This window comes from Sturnira hondurensis, unplaced genomic scaffold (genome assembly GCF_014824575.4).
Source record: "Sturnira hondurensis isolate 20B ecotype Veracruz unplaced genomic scaffold, ASM1482457v3 Scaffold0000451, whole genome shotgun sequence".
In the NCBI taxonomy this organism is placed as follows: domain Eukaryota; kingdom Metazoa; phylum Chordata; class Mammalia; order Chiroptera; family Phyllostomidae; genus Sturnira; species Sturnira hondurensis.
In genome coordinates, this window is record NW_028073082.1 from 209,938 (window position 1) to 226,438 (window position 16,501).

Sequence of the window (16,501 nt, forward strand, 5' to 3'; positions counted from 1 at the left end):
TAGTCAATAATGCTCCAATTAACATGAGTATCAAAGTATCTCTTTTAGGTAGTGATTTAATTTTTTTGATATATTTTGTGACTGGGATGTCTTTTCTAAAATATATTTTATTGATTCTGCTCTTACTGTTATCCCATTTACCCCCCATTCATTCCCCTCTATACTGTAACCTTCTCCCACTCACATTCCCTGTCTTTAGTCCATGTCCATGTGTTCTCAGTGGGATGTCTTGAACAAATGGCTTTCCTGTATAAAGTAATCTGTGGGATGTTTAAACTCATTCTGTAGTGGATTCACTAATTTACATTCCCAACAACAATGTGCTAGGATTTTCTTTTCCATTATCTCACTGGCACTTGTCTCTGGTACTTTTGAGGACACTAGTGGTTAGAACTGAAAGGTGGTATGTTCATGTGGTTTTGACTTGAATTTTTTCCAAGAGAAAAGCTGGGACTTCGGACCTTATTAGAAAAAGCATTTTGTTGTGAAAGTATTTTCCTGCCTTTTTCCTCTTCTCAACGTTATATTATATTTTATGGTTTTAAACTGCCCTTTCTTTAGATTATTTTGGGAATCCAATTTTGCATTATTTACCATGGTAATATATAGCCTGTTGTTTAGCATTTCTTCATGTTCAGAATACATGTCAAAAATATGTGTATCATTTTCTTTGTCAATGTTAACATTAGCAGTTTTAACACTAGAACATTCAATGTACTACACCTATCAATTGCTCCCATCACAAAATAATAAGTATGCTCCTTTTATAGAAGATTTTAATTTTTACACTGCACTTAACACCATATTTCTACAGTCCTGACTTCAAAAATGAAGGAACTCATTTGCAGGCAGGACTTCAAGAGTGTAACTGTGCCTCATCCCTCAGTCCTAAATTGAACATTAGGAAATAATTTGAGGGTGCACTTGAAGTTAAAAGTGAAAACCCTGGCACACTCTAACTGAAGGACTTGGCCCTCAGGCCCTTTGAAGAAACAGTCTACTTAACTTAAATGAGTCCAGTGAAATTCCTTATTATACACACAATGTACTAGAAATGGGAAAGTGTACTTCTTTTTCTAGGGAACGCTGAGAAGCACAAAGACCCTGCAATAAACCTCAAAAGCCAAGCATGTAATGTTAGAAATGGTGGGTATAGGTAGTGAAAAAGGGAGCACTCATGTTCCACACAAAGTGCTATTTTGAAATATATACACTGGTGTATTGTTTACATTGGCAGAAAGTTATATCATAAAACTCACTGTAACCTGATTAAATCAACAAAAAATATGACTATAATATTATCCAAATAAAAGGAAGAAAAAGAAGAAAAAAGAGGAAGATGAGGATGAACAAGGATGAGGAGAAGAGAAAAAATAGGAATTGAAGGCATGCAGAGTGGGAAAACATAAAGAAAATATTTTAAAATATATCAGTAGTATTTATGTGGCCCTGACTTTCACGTCTCAGTGCTTGAACGCTGGCCTGTGTATCAAAGAGTTAGGGGTTCAATTCTCAGTCTAGGGCACATGCCTGAGTTGCAGGCCAGGTCCCCAATAAGGAACAGGTGAGAGGCAACCACCCACTGATGTTTTTCTCCTTCTCGTTCTCCCTTCACCTCTCTAAAAAATAAATAAATAAAATCATTTTAAAAGAAAGAAGGTGGGGGAAACTGCTAATGTCAGGAGGAAGTTATACTTTCTACTAGAGGTGAGTAGGTACAATAAGGGAGAGGAAATAGAAGGTCTAGATATTTACTGTCAGGACAACTGGAGTCAAAAAAATCATTCCTCCCTCTTGCTCCCCAAAATAGATCATTGAGCTACATTCTGCCCAGCAATACTGTCCACTTGTTGTAGGCCACAGTCCTATGGTTACCAACTTTTTCTACTGAATGGGAAAAATATTGAGGTGTTATTGCTGGTTTTTTTTTCTCAGAACATGAAGGAGGACTCCACAAACTGCTATAAATCAGAGGGGTCTCTTTAGAAGTTTATATCCATTTGTCAGTGGAATCATGGCTAGGTAGCACTTTTTTAAAAAAAACTTTCTATATCACTGGAATTCATGTAAAATTAATGCAGAATTGCTTGGGGGCCCACAAAATGCTTTGGTTTGCTACAGCTCTATTTGCATGTTTAAAGGATATGTGTAGTTCTTTTGCTGGGCAGAGTGTCCTTATGAAGAAACAATGCAGTTTTCCTCATCTGTTGGAGAGAAGGTTTTCTACTGTGTTTTCCATCGAATTTGACCCCTTTAGTCAGACTAATATGACCCCACTCACCATCACACTCTAATCTGACACTCCTGGTCACCCAATTGTAGGATTTTCCACCACATTCAGCAATTCTCTGGGACACCAGCTGGGCTATAATGGCTTTGGCATTATATATAATAGAGTGGCTCAATTCAATTGAATTGGTACCAATTGAATTGGTACTGTCTGGCTGACAGTACCAATATGTAGTAAATATGAATGTAAGAGAAAGATTAAAAATACAGTGTGTCAAAGAATCACCTAAAATTTATGGGAGTAACATAATCTTCATTTCTGACGGAAACCTCACAAATTTTATAATTACGTAAAGGCAGTACAAAATGGTCCCGAAGTAAACTAGAGTGTTCACAGAAAGAATATAACCAAGGAGAAACATGTAGAGGGGAGCCCCGGCCCCCATCCGGCAACCTCTTCTTAGATCTGCTATGCAGGAAACCATCCCCAGGCCTGTATCAGACACCACCATCGCAGGAAGTGCTCCACTCAGACTCCCAACCCTGTGAATGCATATAAAGTGCACATGCGCAGCTTTTGAGACTCCGAGAAGTAGTGATAGGGCCAAGAAGGTCGAGCGAATTTTCATATGTCTGGTGTTTCCGTTTGATACTGATCCTCTGAGTCCACATTCCTGTGCACAGGAAGCCCAAGGGTTGTTACATTGGTTGAAATAGTGGCTGCCAAGCCTCCTGCAACAGTGAGTCTAGAATACAGGGAGACGCCCCCACACTCTTCTCGCCTTGGCTGCGGGTTGGAGGGCCAATTTTCAAGGAAACTCTGAGGCCTTTCTGCCCGAGGTTTCTTCACCTCTCTATTTTGAATTTTCTGCACAGAGACATTGCCTGGGCAGCAGGCCCATCCCTCAGCATTTAAAGGCACAAGTCAAGTAAAGCTACCAATCTGTGCACTTCTCAGTTTCTGGGCCATGAAACCCAAATTGCTCTGCAGGGTGCAGGTGTGCTGAAGGCCCCTTAGATAGCCTCAGAGTTTAATAAGATGCACTGGAGATAAAGAGAGTGGTTTGCAGGAGTTGTGAAAGCAAGTGCAGTGGCAGCAGGGCAAATTATGGATGCAAAGAGGGGATTTGATCTCAAAGGGTTCTGCATGCATTTGACAGATAAACTGTACCCCCTCAAGTTGTTATTAGATCACCTGAGGAGACCTAAGAAGTGAGGTCAGCTGAGCTCCCTCTCAGCATTACTAAACTTCTCTGGGTGGGTCATCCTTGTGGAATGAGTAGCCCCAGGAGATGCTCAGGTGAACCCATTGATTGTCAGGAGGACTGTGGAGTATATCTGCCAGGGGTGGAAAGCAGGCTTTGTCCAAGGGAGATGACAGACTGCTCTGTTGGGTATGAGGTTCAGGAGAGCACCACACATTCTTATTGATGTAGTAGTTTGTGGACCTGTGTAGGAGGAGAGAGGACATGAAGACAGAAAAACTAACTCAGTGTGGTCTCCATGTAGCAGCTCATTATCTTCCCTCCTCATGACAAAGGAGAGGAGAGGATGGGCCTTTCAGTATTTCCAGATCCTCTGCCAGTGATTGTGGTGGGATTGGATGAAAGACCTGTGCCTTATAAGACACATTCTCACAATGCTAACTTGACTCCTCAACATATGGTCTTATGAAAAAAAAAAAAACCCAGAGGAGACGGAGGATCTCAACCAAGGGGTATGGCAGCTTCTCAGGTAAAAAATGTGCCCTGCACCTTTCTCTGAGGCTGTGGTAGCTTTTCTTCCTAATGTGATTGTTTTAAGAATCAGCAACCTTCATTTCTTTTCTTTCATGTTGTTGGATAGTGAGGTTGGTTTTTTGTACTCTCATTTTCTACATGTTTGTCAAGGACAGTAGTTTGTGTAAAGTACCCCCGGGGCCTGTGGTCCATTATCTTTATCTATGCTGCTCTAGGGTAAGAATTTCTTCCTTTAATCGGTAACCATTAAACATGGAAGAAATCTTCTCTGTGGCATATCAACCTGGGAAGGCAGCCGTGTGCAATATATTTGCTGGGTTGGGCTCAGAGGTTCACGTATTGGTGGAGCAGGGATATATGATTAACTTCATGTAGCTGCAGCATCACCTCTGTACATCAGAGGTGAGCAAATGCAGATTTTCCAGTGAGAATCACTGTTGTGAAAAACAAGAGTCAGTAGAATAGACTTTGTGGCTGAATTGCTAAGAAAGTATTGCTGTTTAAATACACAATTAGTGTACTGAAATTGAGAGGTACATGTGGATTGACATTTGAAGAAATGAATGTTTACTTACGATTATTTTCACATCATGACTTTCTTATTTGTCTTTCAACACTAGTGTCACAACAAAAAGGACATGTTGTGCTGCATGCCTGAGTCACTGAATATGGATTGATCCGATCCACCTGATAATAGTCACTTGACTGAGGTGCTCTATTCAGTGTAGAGTTTATAGTTTTTTCTTTATCATTAATAATAGTCTGACAGGGAACTATTAGGGGGTGTAAAAAAACTATCACAATTCACCTGAACAGTTTTGTTGTCTTTTTAACTTCTCTTTGCTTTGGGAAATGAAGGCCGTATATTTATTTCATAGATATCACTGGCAACTTGACAAGGAGGATTTACTCAGTGAGGCCTTGTTCCTGTGAAAGTTTGTTACATTGCACACTCATGTCACACATGTACCCTACATTATCACCTTTCATATTTTCAGGTAATTTTACAGGAATCATGCTATAAACGTGTGTTTAATTTAGATAAATTGGTAAGGTTTATTTCACCACTCATGATACAAAGACATTTTTAATGAAATAAAGCAGTCACATGTGAACTAAGAAACTATAGTTTTAACTTCTTTTCCATCATTATGTGTGTGTTTCTCTTTATTGTGTTTATAAAATGCAAATGGCATCTTTCACAGAGAGATTCAACAGAGTTACAGAATCACAAAATAACCTTGATTTATCTTGATATAGAAATTGTATGTTCTATTTCTTTTTATTTACACCTAGTTTCCATATGTACATGTATGTGTGACTGTGTGCATAAAATGTTAATGATTGAGTTACTTAGTTTTCTCTTTTATGAAGTTTACTCTTTTCATTCTTTTCAGTTACATACAGAGCAGTGAATATTCATGAGGTCTCTATGTGTAATTGGCTATGATATTTTGAAGATCATAGCTTAAGTTTTGAATGAAATTAAAGGTCTATCTTTTACTGTATGTTTGAGAAAATATTTCAATACGAGGAATAATTTTGTTCTGAAAATAACTATACAAAATATTCAAATGGAATGCAGGCTGCCATGTACTTACTTCCTCAGAAATGTAAATTTTCTAACATATGCTAAACTCCAAAACATGTGGGTAATTTTATTCATTGTCTTCATTATGTGCCAGTGAAAAGTATGTCAGGTGGATCATACATGGTGGTTTCATTACTAAAAAGTGAGCTTGTCACTGCCGGCCATGATGAAGACATAGGTAGATGTGCATTGCTTTTTTTGAACAAACAAAGGAAGGATAGCCACCAATTTGAAAACTAAAACCTACCACAAATGCCTGGGATTTAACTGTATGGAAGTCTGAAAACCAAGGAGTTAAAGAAGAAACATTCATACAAACTGCTCGGAGGGTCAGGGATACCAAGTCAGGGTGGAGATGATGTGCCGTAAGGAGGCATCTGGCATAACAGGTGTGCACATAAACCAGAAGAATAACATGGAAACAATACACACAGCAAAATCCAGGCTTCCAGCATGTGAAACTGAAGCCACAAACCCTCTGAATATAAAAACCTGTGGAAGTGCAGCAACAGGAGAAACACCCAGTATCACAGAAGAGTCTGCTGCAGGATTCCATGGGATCCTAGGAGGTAAACAAGCCTACTCACCACAGAATCATGACCAGAAAGGGCAATTTGCTTGATGGTATCAGGAGACTTGACTGAAAGCTGCGTGAGAGATGAGCAAGTAGGATGATTTTCTCTCTGAACACTACCTCACACACAGCACCACAACGCAGCAAGGTGGGTGGCCCTGCATTGACAAATATTTATAGCTCCACACCTTGGAACATAACAAGTGCAGTTAGACAAAGAATAATAGCCCAAATGAAAGAGCAGAGCAACATTCTGGCAAAAGATGCCTGAGTGCTGTGCATCAGTGGAGGAAGTGCCACCCTGTGAACCAAAGAGTTGATGGTTCAATACCCAGTGAGGTCACTCACCTTGGTTGCCAGCTAGGTTCCCATGTGAGCCACACAAAAGGACACCACACATTTGAGTTTCTCTTACTCTCTGTCTCCCTCCCTACCCAATCTGTAAAAATAAATCCTTAAAAAAAGGAACTAAGTTCCAAAAAGATAGCCAACCAATCAGATGCAGGAATCAAAACATTGGCAATCAGGATACTCCTAGACATGGCTGAGTAGAGCTACAAAAGGAAGAAGTGCAGGCTATACAGAATGACATACAGAAACATATACAGAGGACCAACAGTGAAATGAAAGGAACTAGGACTCCAATCAATAATTTGGACTAGAAAGAAGAAACAAACACTCATCTCGAATAGAATGAAGAAACCAGAATTGAATAAAATGAGGAGAGGGTGAGTAAGCTTTGTAACAACTTTAAAACCCACAACATTCTAATCTTAGGGTTGCCAGAAGGAGAAGAGGAAGAGCATAAAATGGAAAACTGATTTGGAAAGTAAAGAAGGAAAACTTACCAGTGTGGTGAATAAAATAGAAGTGCAAGTGAGGGAACCTCATAGAGTCAAAGAAGTTGCACCCAAGGGGGAACACACCAAGGCCCATCACAATTCCATTACCCAAGATAAAAGGTAAGGATAGTGCCCTGCGGGGTGTAGCTCAGTGGACTGACCACAGGCCTGTGAATCACACACCAATGGTTCGATTCCCAGTCAGGGCACATGCTGGGGTTGTAGACCAGTTACCAGCAGGGGACACACGAGAAGCAACCATACATTGATGTTTCTCTCCTTCTCTCTGCCCCTTCCCCTCTAAAGGTAAATAAATAAAATATTTTTAGAAAGGTAAGGATAGAATCTTAATGGAAGGATCACAAAAGGAGAGTTAGCTACAAAGGGGTTCCCATAATACTGTCAGCTGACTTCTAAAAAAACTTTGCAGACAACAGGGGGCTAAAAACATGTATTCAAATTCAGGTAAGGCAGGGACCTACATCCAAGATTAATTAACGGGGGAAGCTATCATTTAGAATGGAAGGACAAGTCAAGTGCTTCCCAGATAAGGTCAGGTTAAAGGAGTTCATTATCACTAAGCCCTTATATGAAATGTTTCACGCACTTCTCTACTAAAAAGAAGATGCTCAAAATTATAAAGAATGAAATGGTAACAAACTCACAACTTTTAACAACTGAACCTGTAAATACAAAACCAAAAGGAAAATAAGAAAATGACCAGAACAGGAACACCATAACCAAAATGGAGATCATATGGAGGGTTGTGTACTGGGTGGAGTTAGTGGGAGAATCTGGGCGAAGGTACAGGGAATAAGAAGCATAAATGACGGGTATAATATACATAGGGAGAATTTAAAATTGTGTAGGATCTGTAAAAGTACTACAAATCTTTCAAATGATCCATGGACATGAACCTAGTGTAGGAGTTATGGAGGGAGGCAGGTTTCAGTGCAAGAGGGGAGAAAGGGGAGAAAAATGGGATAATTATGAGAATATAATCAATATAACATACTTAAGCAAGTGAGCTTCTGAAAAAATATGGAAACATAGGCCCCACCCACAACTCCTGAATCATAATCTGCATTTTTACAAAAGTACATTGTTTGCTGTCTGAATAAAACCTAAAGAAGTTTCTTACATTTACCGCTCATCACGCTTTTGTAGCTGAGAAGTATACATAGCTGATTCTGAATGATAGAAATATAACACTCAGCAATCAGTATACCTGTGTGTGTTCCTACATTTTAAAGTTTATTTTCCTGAAAAGGAATGTCTTTGCAGTGGATTTGTAGACACATGTATTATCGTCAGTTCTTTGTGTTACCAAATACTTTGGAGAGTGTTAAAGGGTCAAAGTGGGCTTCCTGAATGATGCAGGATATCTCCTAGGTGAAATCCACTTCTAACAGCTTTCATGTTAGATGAGAGTGCGATCTCTCCTGTGTATTGTGGTAAAATATGTCTATCCTTTTTCTTTTTATCATCAGCCATTCTTAACCTTCAAGGACGTGTCAGTAGATTTTTCTCCAGAGGAGTGGGAATGTCTAGAAGCAGGTCAACGGAAATTGTACACGGATGTGATGTTGGAGAACTACAGCAACCTGTTCTCCCTGGGTGAGAATGATTTCCTTCAGAGTTTCTACTCCCCACCTCAGGATTTCTTTCTATTTCACATCTTTTGGGGATGCTACTTTGTATGGGAGAGTTTCAGATTGATGCTCACAAGGGAGAATTTGGAGGCCATCTCATGGAGAAAATAAAGGCTTTGAGAACTGTAGTCCTTTGCAGCTCAAGTATTTATCTGAAGTATTTACATGTTGCTAGAATGATTAAGGCACTATCAGGAGACAGGATTTTGGAAAGTGAACTTCTAGAATATTTTAAATTTTCCACAGCCCATTTTCCTGAGCTCAAAGTGGGTTTTAAATGGAGACATTATTTAAAATAATAATAATTATTTTGTCCATAGGTCTTGTTGTTTCTAAGCCAGTCCTGGTCACATTTTTGGAGCAAATGAAGAACCTCTGGGATATTTGCAGAAAAAAGTCCATATCCGCCCACCCAGGTAGGTGGAAATGGAGATGCAGATGTCACAGGTGAGAAACCCAGTGGTGACAGAGGAAGCCAGACTTCCAGGCATGCTATGAGAAGCTGTGCTTCAGGAGAAAGGATTGTGAAAAGGCAGGATTACGTGTGTTGCTGTCAGAGAGGGCCAGCTGGTGTCCAACAGTGTGTCATGCTCCTACATGTTTTCATAATTCTATTTACACTGCAGTGACCTGTGTTTTTCTGTTAGTAGTTTCAACCTAAGCCCTGCCTGTCTAAAAATAAAAAATACAATCTTTACAAAGTGTGCAGTGCATACAGTTAACTCATTTTTAGATTTTAAGGGCCTCCATAGTCTGGCTTCTCTGTCATTGCTTTGAGGACCTGGGAAAATGTCCACACGCGGGTGAGAAATTGTACATTAAGCCCTTTTCTTTTTTTCTTTCATTCTTGTGGCAAGAATGGTGTTCATGAAGGAAGTGGTTGAGATCCTGCAATATGATGCAGATATCACAGGAACCCTGTGGCCACATATCATGTTTTTGAATTCACACTTTTTAACCCTCTGGGGGTTGCAAACAAATCCCTTTGAAGTTTAGACTCTGATTCCCTTGCAGCTCAATGCACCTGAACAAATTGAGACAGTCTAGTTTTCTATTTTTAATTTTATATCTTTTTTAGTTCTTGTTTAAGTGCACTTTTCTGTCTTATATTCCCACCCCTGAACCCCCAGTGCTCCCCACCTTTCTCCCATTTCTGCCCCCCATCTTAGTTATTGTCCATGTGTCCTTTATACTTGTTCATGAGAGTCCATCCTCTTTTCCTCTATGATTCTGTTCCCTCTCCCCTCTGGACCCTGTCAGCCTGTCCCGTATTTGAGTGTCATTGGTCATATTTTGCTTGCTTGTTTGTGTTCTTGTTTAGAATCCTGTTAACGGTGATATGATATGGTATGAGACCATCTAGTTTTCTGTTTCACTTCAGAATGTCCTTGTGCTTGTGCAAATGTACTATGGTTTCTTGATTCATTCATTTCCTCATGGGGGCTTAGGTTGCTTCCAGCATTTGACTATTGTAAATTGTGGTGTTATTAGCATTGGGGTTCATAGGTCCTTTTCAGTTGGTGCTTCAGGTTTCTTAGTGTAGAAGGAGCTCCTAACTTTTGGGACAGCATAGATGGATCTGGAGAGTTTTATGGTAATGAAATAAGGCAAGTGGTGAAAGACAAATATGATACAATGTCACCTATAAGAGGAAATGAATACTCAAAACAAACAAGCAAGCAAAATATGAACAAAAACATTGAAATGAAGAACGAACTGACAGTAACCAGAAGGGACTCGGTAGGAAATCATGAGAGAAAGAGGGCAAGAGTTTTCAGGAACATGTATAAAGGTCACATGGACCAAAACTATGGAGGAGTGGAAATGAGAGGGATTGGGGAGGAGTGGGCTGGGCTGTGATGGGACAAAAACCAAAACACTGTCCTGAAACAACAATGAAATAAAAAGAGGACACATGGAAAAAACTGAATTTGGTAGCAACGATGGAGAGAAGTGGGGATAGTTGTGTTGTGTGGGATAGTTGGAGGGAAAGTGGAGAAAGTTGCATTTGAACACCAATAAAAATGTAAAAAGAAAATGTTATTTTGTTATTCCTGGGCTACTGAGTCAGAAGTATAGAGCATGCAAAGGCAAATCCAGCCTCTTTCAGAGATTTAGAAGAGTCTGCATCATGAGGCAAGGGGGGCCATTTGTATGGAAAAGCCACTGGACATGGCTTGGGTGATTTCTGAAGTGGAGTCTTGCAAGGTCTCAGGGCATCACTAGGACAGGGCTGTAGCATTAGCCAGGTAGGTGGGGATTCACATATAGCACCTTCTAACTGTTTTATTGGGAGATCTCTGCAAGGGAAGAAGGACCTCAGATGACTGCTGTGTGGGAGAAGGCTGCCCATCCAGCCTTAGCCCTGAAGCAAGAGAGTTGAGTACCTCCCTGAATGTCTCTAGCACCTTTCAATCTGCTCTCCCAAGGCTTAAGGTCAGAGCCTGTGAGTAGCTGCAGGTCTGCATCAGGCCCTTTAAGAGAAAGACTTGGACTCCAGCATCTCTCAGTCTCAGTCAGTCATTATCACTGCTGGTTTTCTAGCGTGATTCCTTTTATATCACAAATTCTTCAAAGTTTGTTCATGACTTTTTAGCATTTATTTATATATTGAGAAAATAAATATAGTTTTAAGATCAGTACTTAATCATTGTGGGATGATTCAAATACGGATCAGCCATACATCAATTGCCATGTAATTTAAATTCACATTCCTTTATGTTTTTTCTTATTTTTTCATTTGCTTCCTTCTGTGCTTTTTTAATGGTAAATGGCTGTTTGGTCCTTTGAGTCACAGAAATAGTCTTCCTTGTATTGTTTTCCATGGCTGAATTTGTTTTCACTGTATATCAGATATAAACTTTTCTATATTACCCCTACTTGTTATGGGTCACTAGCTTGAGTGCCAGTTTGCAAAGCCAAAACTTCCTGGTTTGATTCCCACTTGGGGTACATTCTTGGATTGTGGGCCATGTTCCCTGTATATAGCACGTGTGAGGCAACTTCCCATTGATATCTCTCACCATCCTCTCTTTTTCCCCAAAAAATAAATAAAATCTACAAAAGTAGGTTTTCTGGAATGAATGTAATTTTTTAAAAGATCTGATTGAGGCCTTTCTGTTCCCTTGAAGCAAGTTGTGCTTGCATACTTCTCTTTTATGCCGTGCTCTTAAAAGATGTGCACCATCTGGTCCAGCAAATGGTCCCCACCTGCAGAGGATGGTGGTGCAGGCACGCTTTGATAATGCTCCATGGTTGTTCCACCACCCCGACCAAGGGGTCTGCATGGGTGCCTGGCTGTGACCTACACAGTGCCAAAAATTACACAATGCAACCTGTGTAGAAAGCCCTTGAAAACTTTTGCATTCATATCAGTCTGCCTGCTGGGTGCTATGGAAGGGTTGCTGCAAATTCGAGATTGGCTACAAAATGCCTCATAGATGTAGCAGCTTGTGTCATAGATGAAGATTATGGAGGAAATGTTGGTGTTCTACTGCTCAATTTTGGCAAAGGAAAGTTTGAAGTTAAAAAACATGATGGCATTGCACACTTCATTTGTGAATTGATTTATTATCCAGAGACAAAGGAAGTTGAATGTATAGATGACTGGGAATGGGGTTCTGGAGGCGTTGGTTCCACTGGAAAGAATTGAAATGTCTGCTGAAAATACGAAATGAGGAACAATACTTTTGTCTTAAAAGAGAAGCTTTTGTTTAGCGATTTGGTTCTTAATCAAGCTTTAGCTTCCAAAAATACTTAGCTGATATAATTTTGAGTTTCATAACTGTGAAGAACTATGGTTAATGAGCTTGCTTTCTCCCGGGTTGAAAAAAAGAAATAACATTCACCCCTAGTTTAAACTCTAATTTCTGGGGGGAAAAGTTGTGGGTGTTTGATTTTGAGTGTTTCTGGGTTGCAAGATTAATATTATGCCTGTTTCATTTTCCAAAGCCCATGATATCTTTTTATGCTTGACATTGGTCTTCAGTGCACTGGTCTATGTTATTTCAACTATTACCCTTTCTTTTTAGTGTGCACTGTAAGGCGTTCACCATGTGGTGTTATGGCGTGAGCACTGTGTGTCCTGCACAACAGAAACACATATCGGGAACATGGAGGACAACAGTGAGATGATTGAATACACTGGACACTATGTGTCTGGAAACAATGGGAATGTGGAGTTTATTTACTCTATTTCCATTGTGTATCAAGGGAGATGAGCAGTGTTTTATGAGAGTAAACAGCCATTGTTCCCCCTTTCTTGTGACTTTTGTCATTGCACCACACTTCATCTTCCTGCAAGTATTTAAGTGATTTGAAGTACTCAAAACTGTGATTTGTTTAAAAATTCATTGTAAGGTCAATGTACATTCACCAGTGTGTCATACATGTGAACCTTTCTTTTGTGTCTATCAGCTGTGTCATCTACAGAGAACCAGTACTTCCTGGAAAGGTCAGGAATAGAAGAACCATTTTTTGAAGAAACACTGGTAAGATATGAGAGCTGTGCCTTTGATACTGATAGGGAAGTTTATGACAGAAAAGAAAGTATGATTGAATGGAGAAAACAAACTTTAAAAATGATTCATGAAAAATCGTGGTTATATAAGAGGCGAAAAATATTACAAATCTGGGGAAACTTCCACTTTAAATCAGATACATTTACAGACCAATGTATTTCCAAATAGGAAGACTGAAAATATTATTCTAGCTGTACATATCCTTCTAAAGCACACATGGCAAACACAAGATCTCCAGGCTGAATCTGGCCCTTTACCTTCCGTTATCCAACCCAGAACCTTTTTCTTACCTGCAAGCATCACTAAACTCCTTGCCTCCCCTACATTAGAATAGTAACATTCACATGGTCTTAAAAGTATATGCAGCCCACTGAAGGGAATGATGAGGCTGAAGTTGCCCATGGTAGAATTGAGATTGACTACCGTTTTCAAAAGACATTCTGGAAAATCTAAAATATCTCATAAGTTGTGGTGTTGGTAATCATTTGAGTTGTTTGAAATGTAGAGTGGGAATGAGGTTTCAGTCACTAATTTGTACAATGTGGTCATTTAGAATGCATGTAGAAAGCTTAAATGTGATGAATTAGACAATTCCTTTCTTCAGAAAATGCTGTACTTTTGCAGAAATCATGTTTTTTTATTCCACTGCATAATATTTTCTTGAACTTTAGTATAATTTTTAATACAACCAACAAGGTTTTATAGGGATCACAGCATGGTTATTTAGGAATAAGTTTACATGCTTAATGAAATTATAGATGTCACTAAAAGCCTTTCTGTGTTCTATGTTTCCCAGAGTGTGTGTGATGATTCCAGAGGTAGTCAATCCAGTGAACATTGGAAGAGTTTTCTCCATGAGTCAAATTCTACTGTCCAGCCAAAGAGGCAGGTTGCAGACGGCCATTATGAAGATGGAGAAGTCTTTGACAAAACGTCAGTTCACGATACTCATCAGGTTGTTCCTACTGAGAAGAAGACAAACAAGCAAAGTCATAATGTCCAATGCTTAAAGCAATCCTCAAATAGCACTGAACAAATGAATATAGCTGTCAGAAAGAATGTTTGCAAATATTTAACATGCAGGAAATGCTCCAATCAAATATCAAATTTCAATACATTTAACAAAAGAGGTCCCAGCAAAGAACATGAATTTGAAGACTGTGCTAAAACAGGTAACTGGATCTCAGGTGTAATTCTACATAAAAAAAGTTATGTTGGACAGAAGACTGAAATTTGTAAAGAATGTGACAAAGTGTTTTGGAAAACACCAACCCTTTCTAATCATCACACAGTGCACATGGGACACAACTCTGATGAATGTAGAGAATGTGCTAAAGCCTTTAGCCTGTCCTCAAATGTTAATGATCGTCAGAAAATTGATACAGGAGAGAAATTTTTCAAATGTAGTGCATGCGACAATGAATTTAGAGAGTCCTATAATCTTGCTGATCATGACAGAATTCATACTGGTGAAAACTCTCCTACGTGTAGAGAATGTTCAGAAGCATTCAGGAGGTCGTCAATCCTCACACAAGTTCAGACAATTCATGCGGGAGAGAAGTCTTATGAATGCAGAAAATGTTGCAAAGCCTTTAGGTGGATCTCAAACCTTTCAAGACATCAGACAACTCATACTGGAAGGAATCCTCATAAAGGTACCCAATATGGCAAAACATTTACACTGTCCTCAACACTTACATGCCATCAGACAGTTCATACTGGAGAGAAACCTTATGATTGTACTCAATGTGGCAAAGCCTTTAGCCAGCTCTCACACCTCACTCGACATCTAAAAATTCACAGTGGAGAAAAACCTTTTGAATGTACTGAATGTGGGAAAGCCTTTAGGCACCAGTCAACACTTACTCAACATCAGAACATTCATTCTGGAGAGAAGCCTTATGAATGTACACAATGTGGCAAAGCCTTTAGCCAGCTCTCACACCTCACTCGACATCTAAAAATTCACAGTGGAGAAAAACCTTTTGAATGTACTGAATGTGGGAAAGCCTTTAGGCACCAGTCAACACTTACTCAACATCAGAACATTCATTCTGGAGAGAAGCCTTATGAATGTACACAATGTGGCAAAGCCTTTAGCCAGCTCTCACACCTCACTCGACATCTAAAAATTCACAGTGGAGAAAAACCTTTTGAATGTACTGAATGTGGGAAAGCCTTTAGGCACCAGTCAACACTTACTCATCATCAGAACATTCATTCTGGAGAGAAGCCTTTTGAATGTACACAATGTGGCAAAGCCTTTAGCCGGCTATCACACCTCACTCGACATCTAAAAATTCACAGTGGAGAAAAACCTTTTGAATGTATTGAATGTGGGAAAGCCTTTAGGCACCAGTCAACACTTACTCAACATCAGAACATTCATTCTGGAAAGAAGCCTTATGAATGTACACAATGTGGTAAGACCTATAGGACAACCTCAAACCTTACTCAGCATCAGAAAATTCATACAGGAGAGAAGCCTTATCAGTGTACACAATGTGGCAAAGCCTTTAGGTCGACCTCACACCTTACACGACATCAGAGAACTCATACTGGAGAGAAGCCTTACAAATGTACTCAATGTGGCAAAGCCTTTAGCCAGATCTCAAACCTCACTCAACATCTAACAATTCACAGTGGCGAAAAGCCTTATGAATGTACTCAATTTGGCAAACCGTTTCGGCTGCACTCACAGCTCACTTGACATCTGAAAATTCACACTGAATTTTCAGAGAGAAGTGAGAGAAGGGAGAGAAGTCAAATGATTTTTCTCATCGTGGCAGTCTTTAGGTCTACCTCAAGCCTTACTCAATGTTATATAATTCACACTGGAGAGGAGCCTTATATATGTGAAATATTTGGTAAATTGGTAAACCTCTAATGTAACCTTTGTCAGCACCGGAAAATTCAAATTGTAAGTGTTCATCATCTGATAAAGCATCTTTCAGCCCTCAAACCTTACTCAACATCAAACAATTCACAACACAAGAAGACCTTCTATGTATACTTTTGTGGTATAAGCTTCAATCAGTCCTCAATGCTCATTCATCACAAAGTACATTTATACTGTCGTGAATCCTATTAAATGTGCAAAATGGGATAAAGCCTTTAGCCACTTACAACTCTTACTAAACTTCAGAAAACTCATACTGGAAACAAGGCTTATAAATGTGGACTATGTTACAAAACGTTTCGACATCAGATCATGCATACTGGAGAGAAACCATAAAAAGTAGTGCATATAACAAGTGTATTTTTTATGAGAGGTGCCTTACCCAATATGAGACACACCCATCTAGAGAAAAACTGCTTAAACATAGACTTCCGCAGTATTTTATTCTACATCCA

At 39.4% G+C, this 16,501-nt stretch overlaps 2 protein-coding genes and 1 pseudogene across 2 annotated transcripts; all 3 read left to right on the plus strand.

Annotated features, from left to right (window-relative positions):
• Window positions 1-3,948: 3,948 nt before the first annotated feature.
• On the plus strand, window positions 3,949-9,078 carry LOC118983491 (putative zinc finger protein 727). Its single transcript, XM_037041070.1, has 3 exons — window positions 3,949-3,963; window positions 8,466-8,592; window positions 8,948-9,078. The coding sequence occupies exons 1-3, from the start codon at window positions 3,949-3,951 to the stop codon at window positions 9,076-9,078; spliced, it is 273 nt and encodes a 90-aa protein (XP_036896965.1).
• Window positions 9,079-11,785: 2,707 nt separating this feature from the next.
• LOC118983533 (deoxyuridine 5'-triphosphate nucleotidohydrolase, mitochondrial-like) lies at window positions 11,786-12,279 on the plus strand (annotated as a pseudogene).
• A 2,165-nt stretch (window positions 12,280-14,444) lies between these two features.
• LOC118983497 (zinc finger protein 501-like) lies at window positions 14,445-15,857 on the plus strand. The gene has a single exon (XM_037041084.1). The coding sequence runs from the start codon at window positions 14,445-14,447 to the stop codon at window positions 15,855-15,857; it is 1,413 nt and encodes a 470-aa protein (XP_036896979.1).
• Window positions 15,858-16,501: the final 644 nt, after the last annotated feature.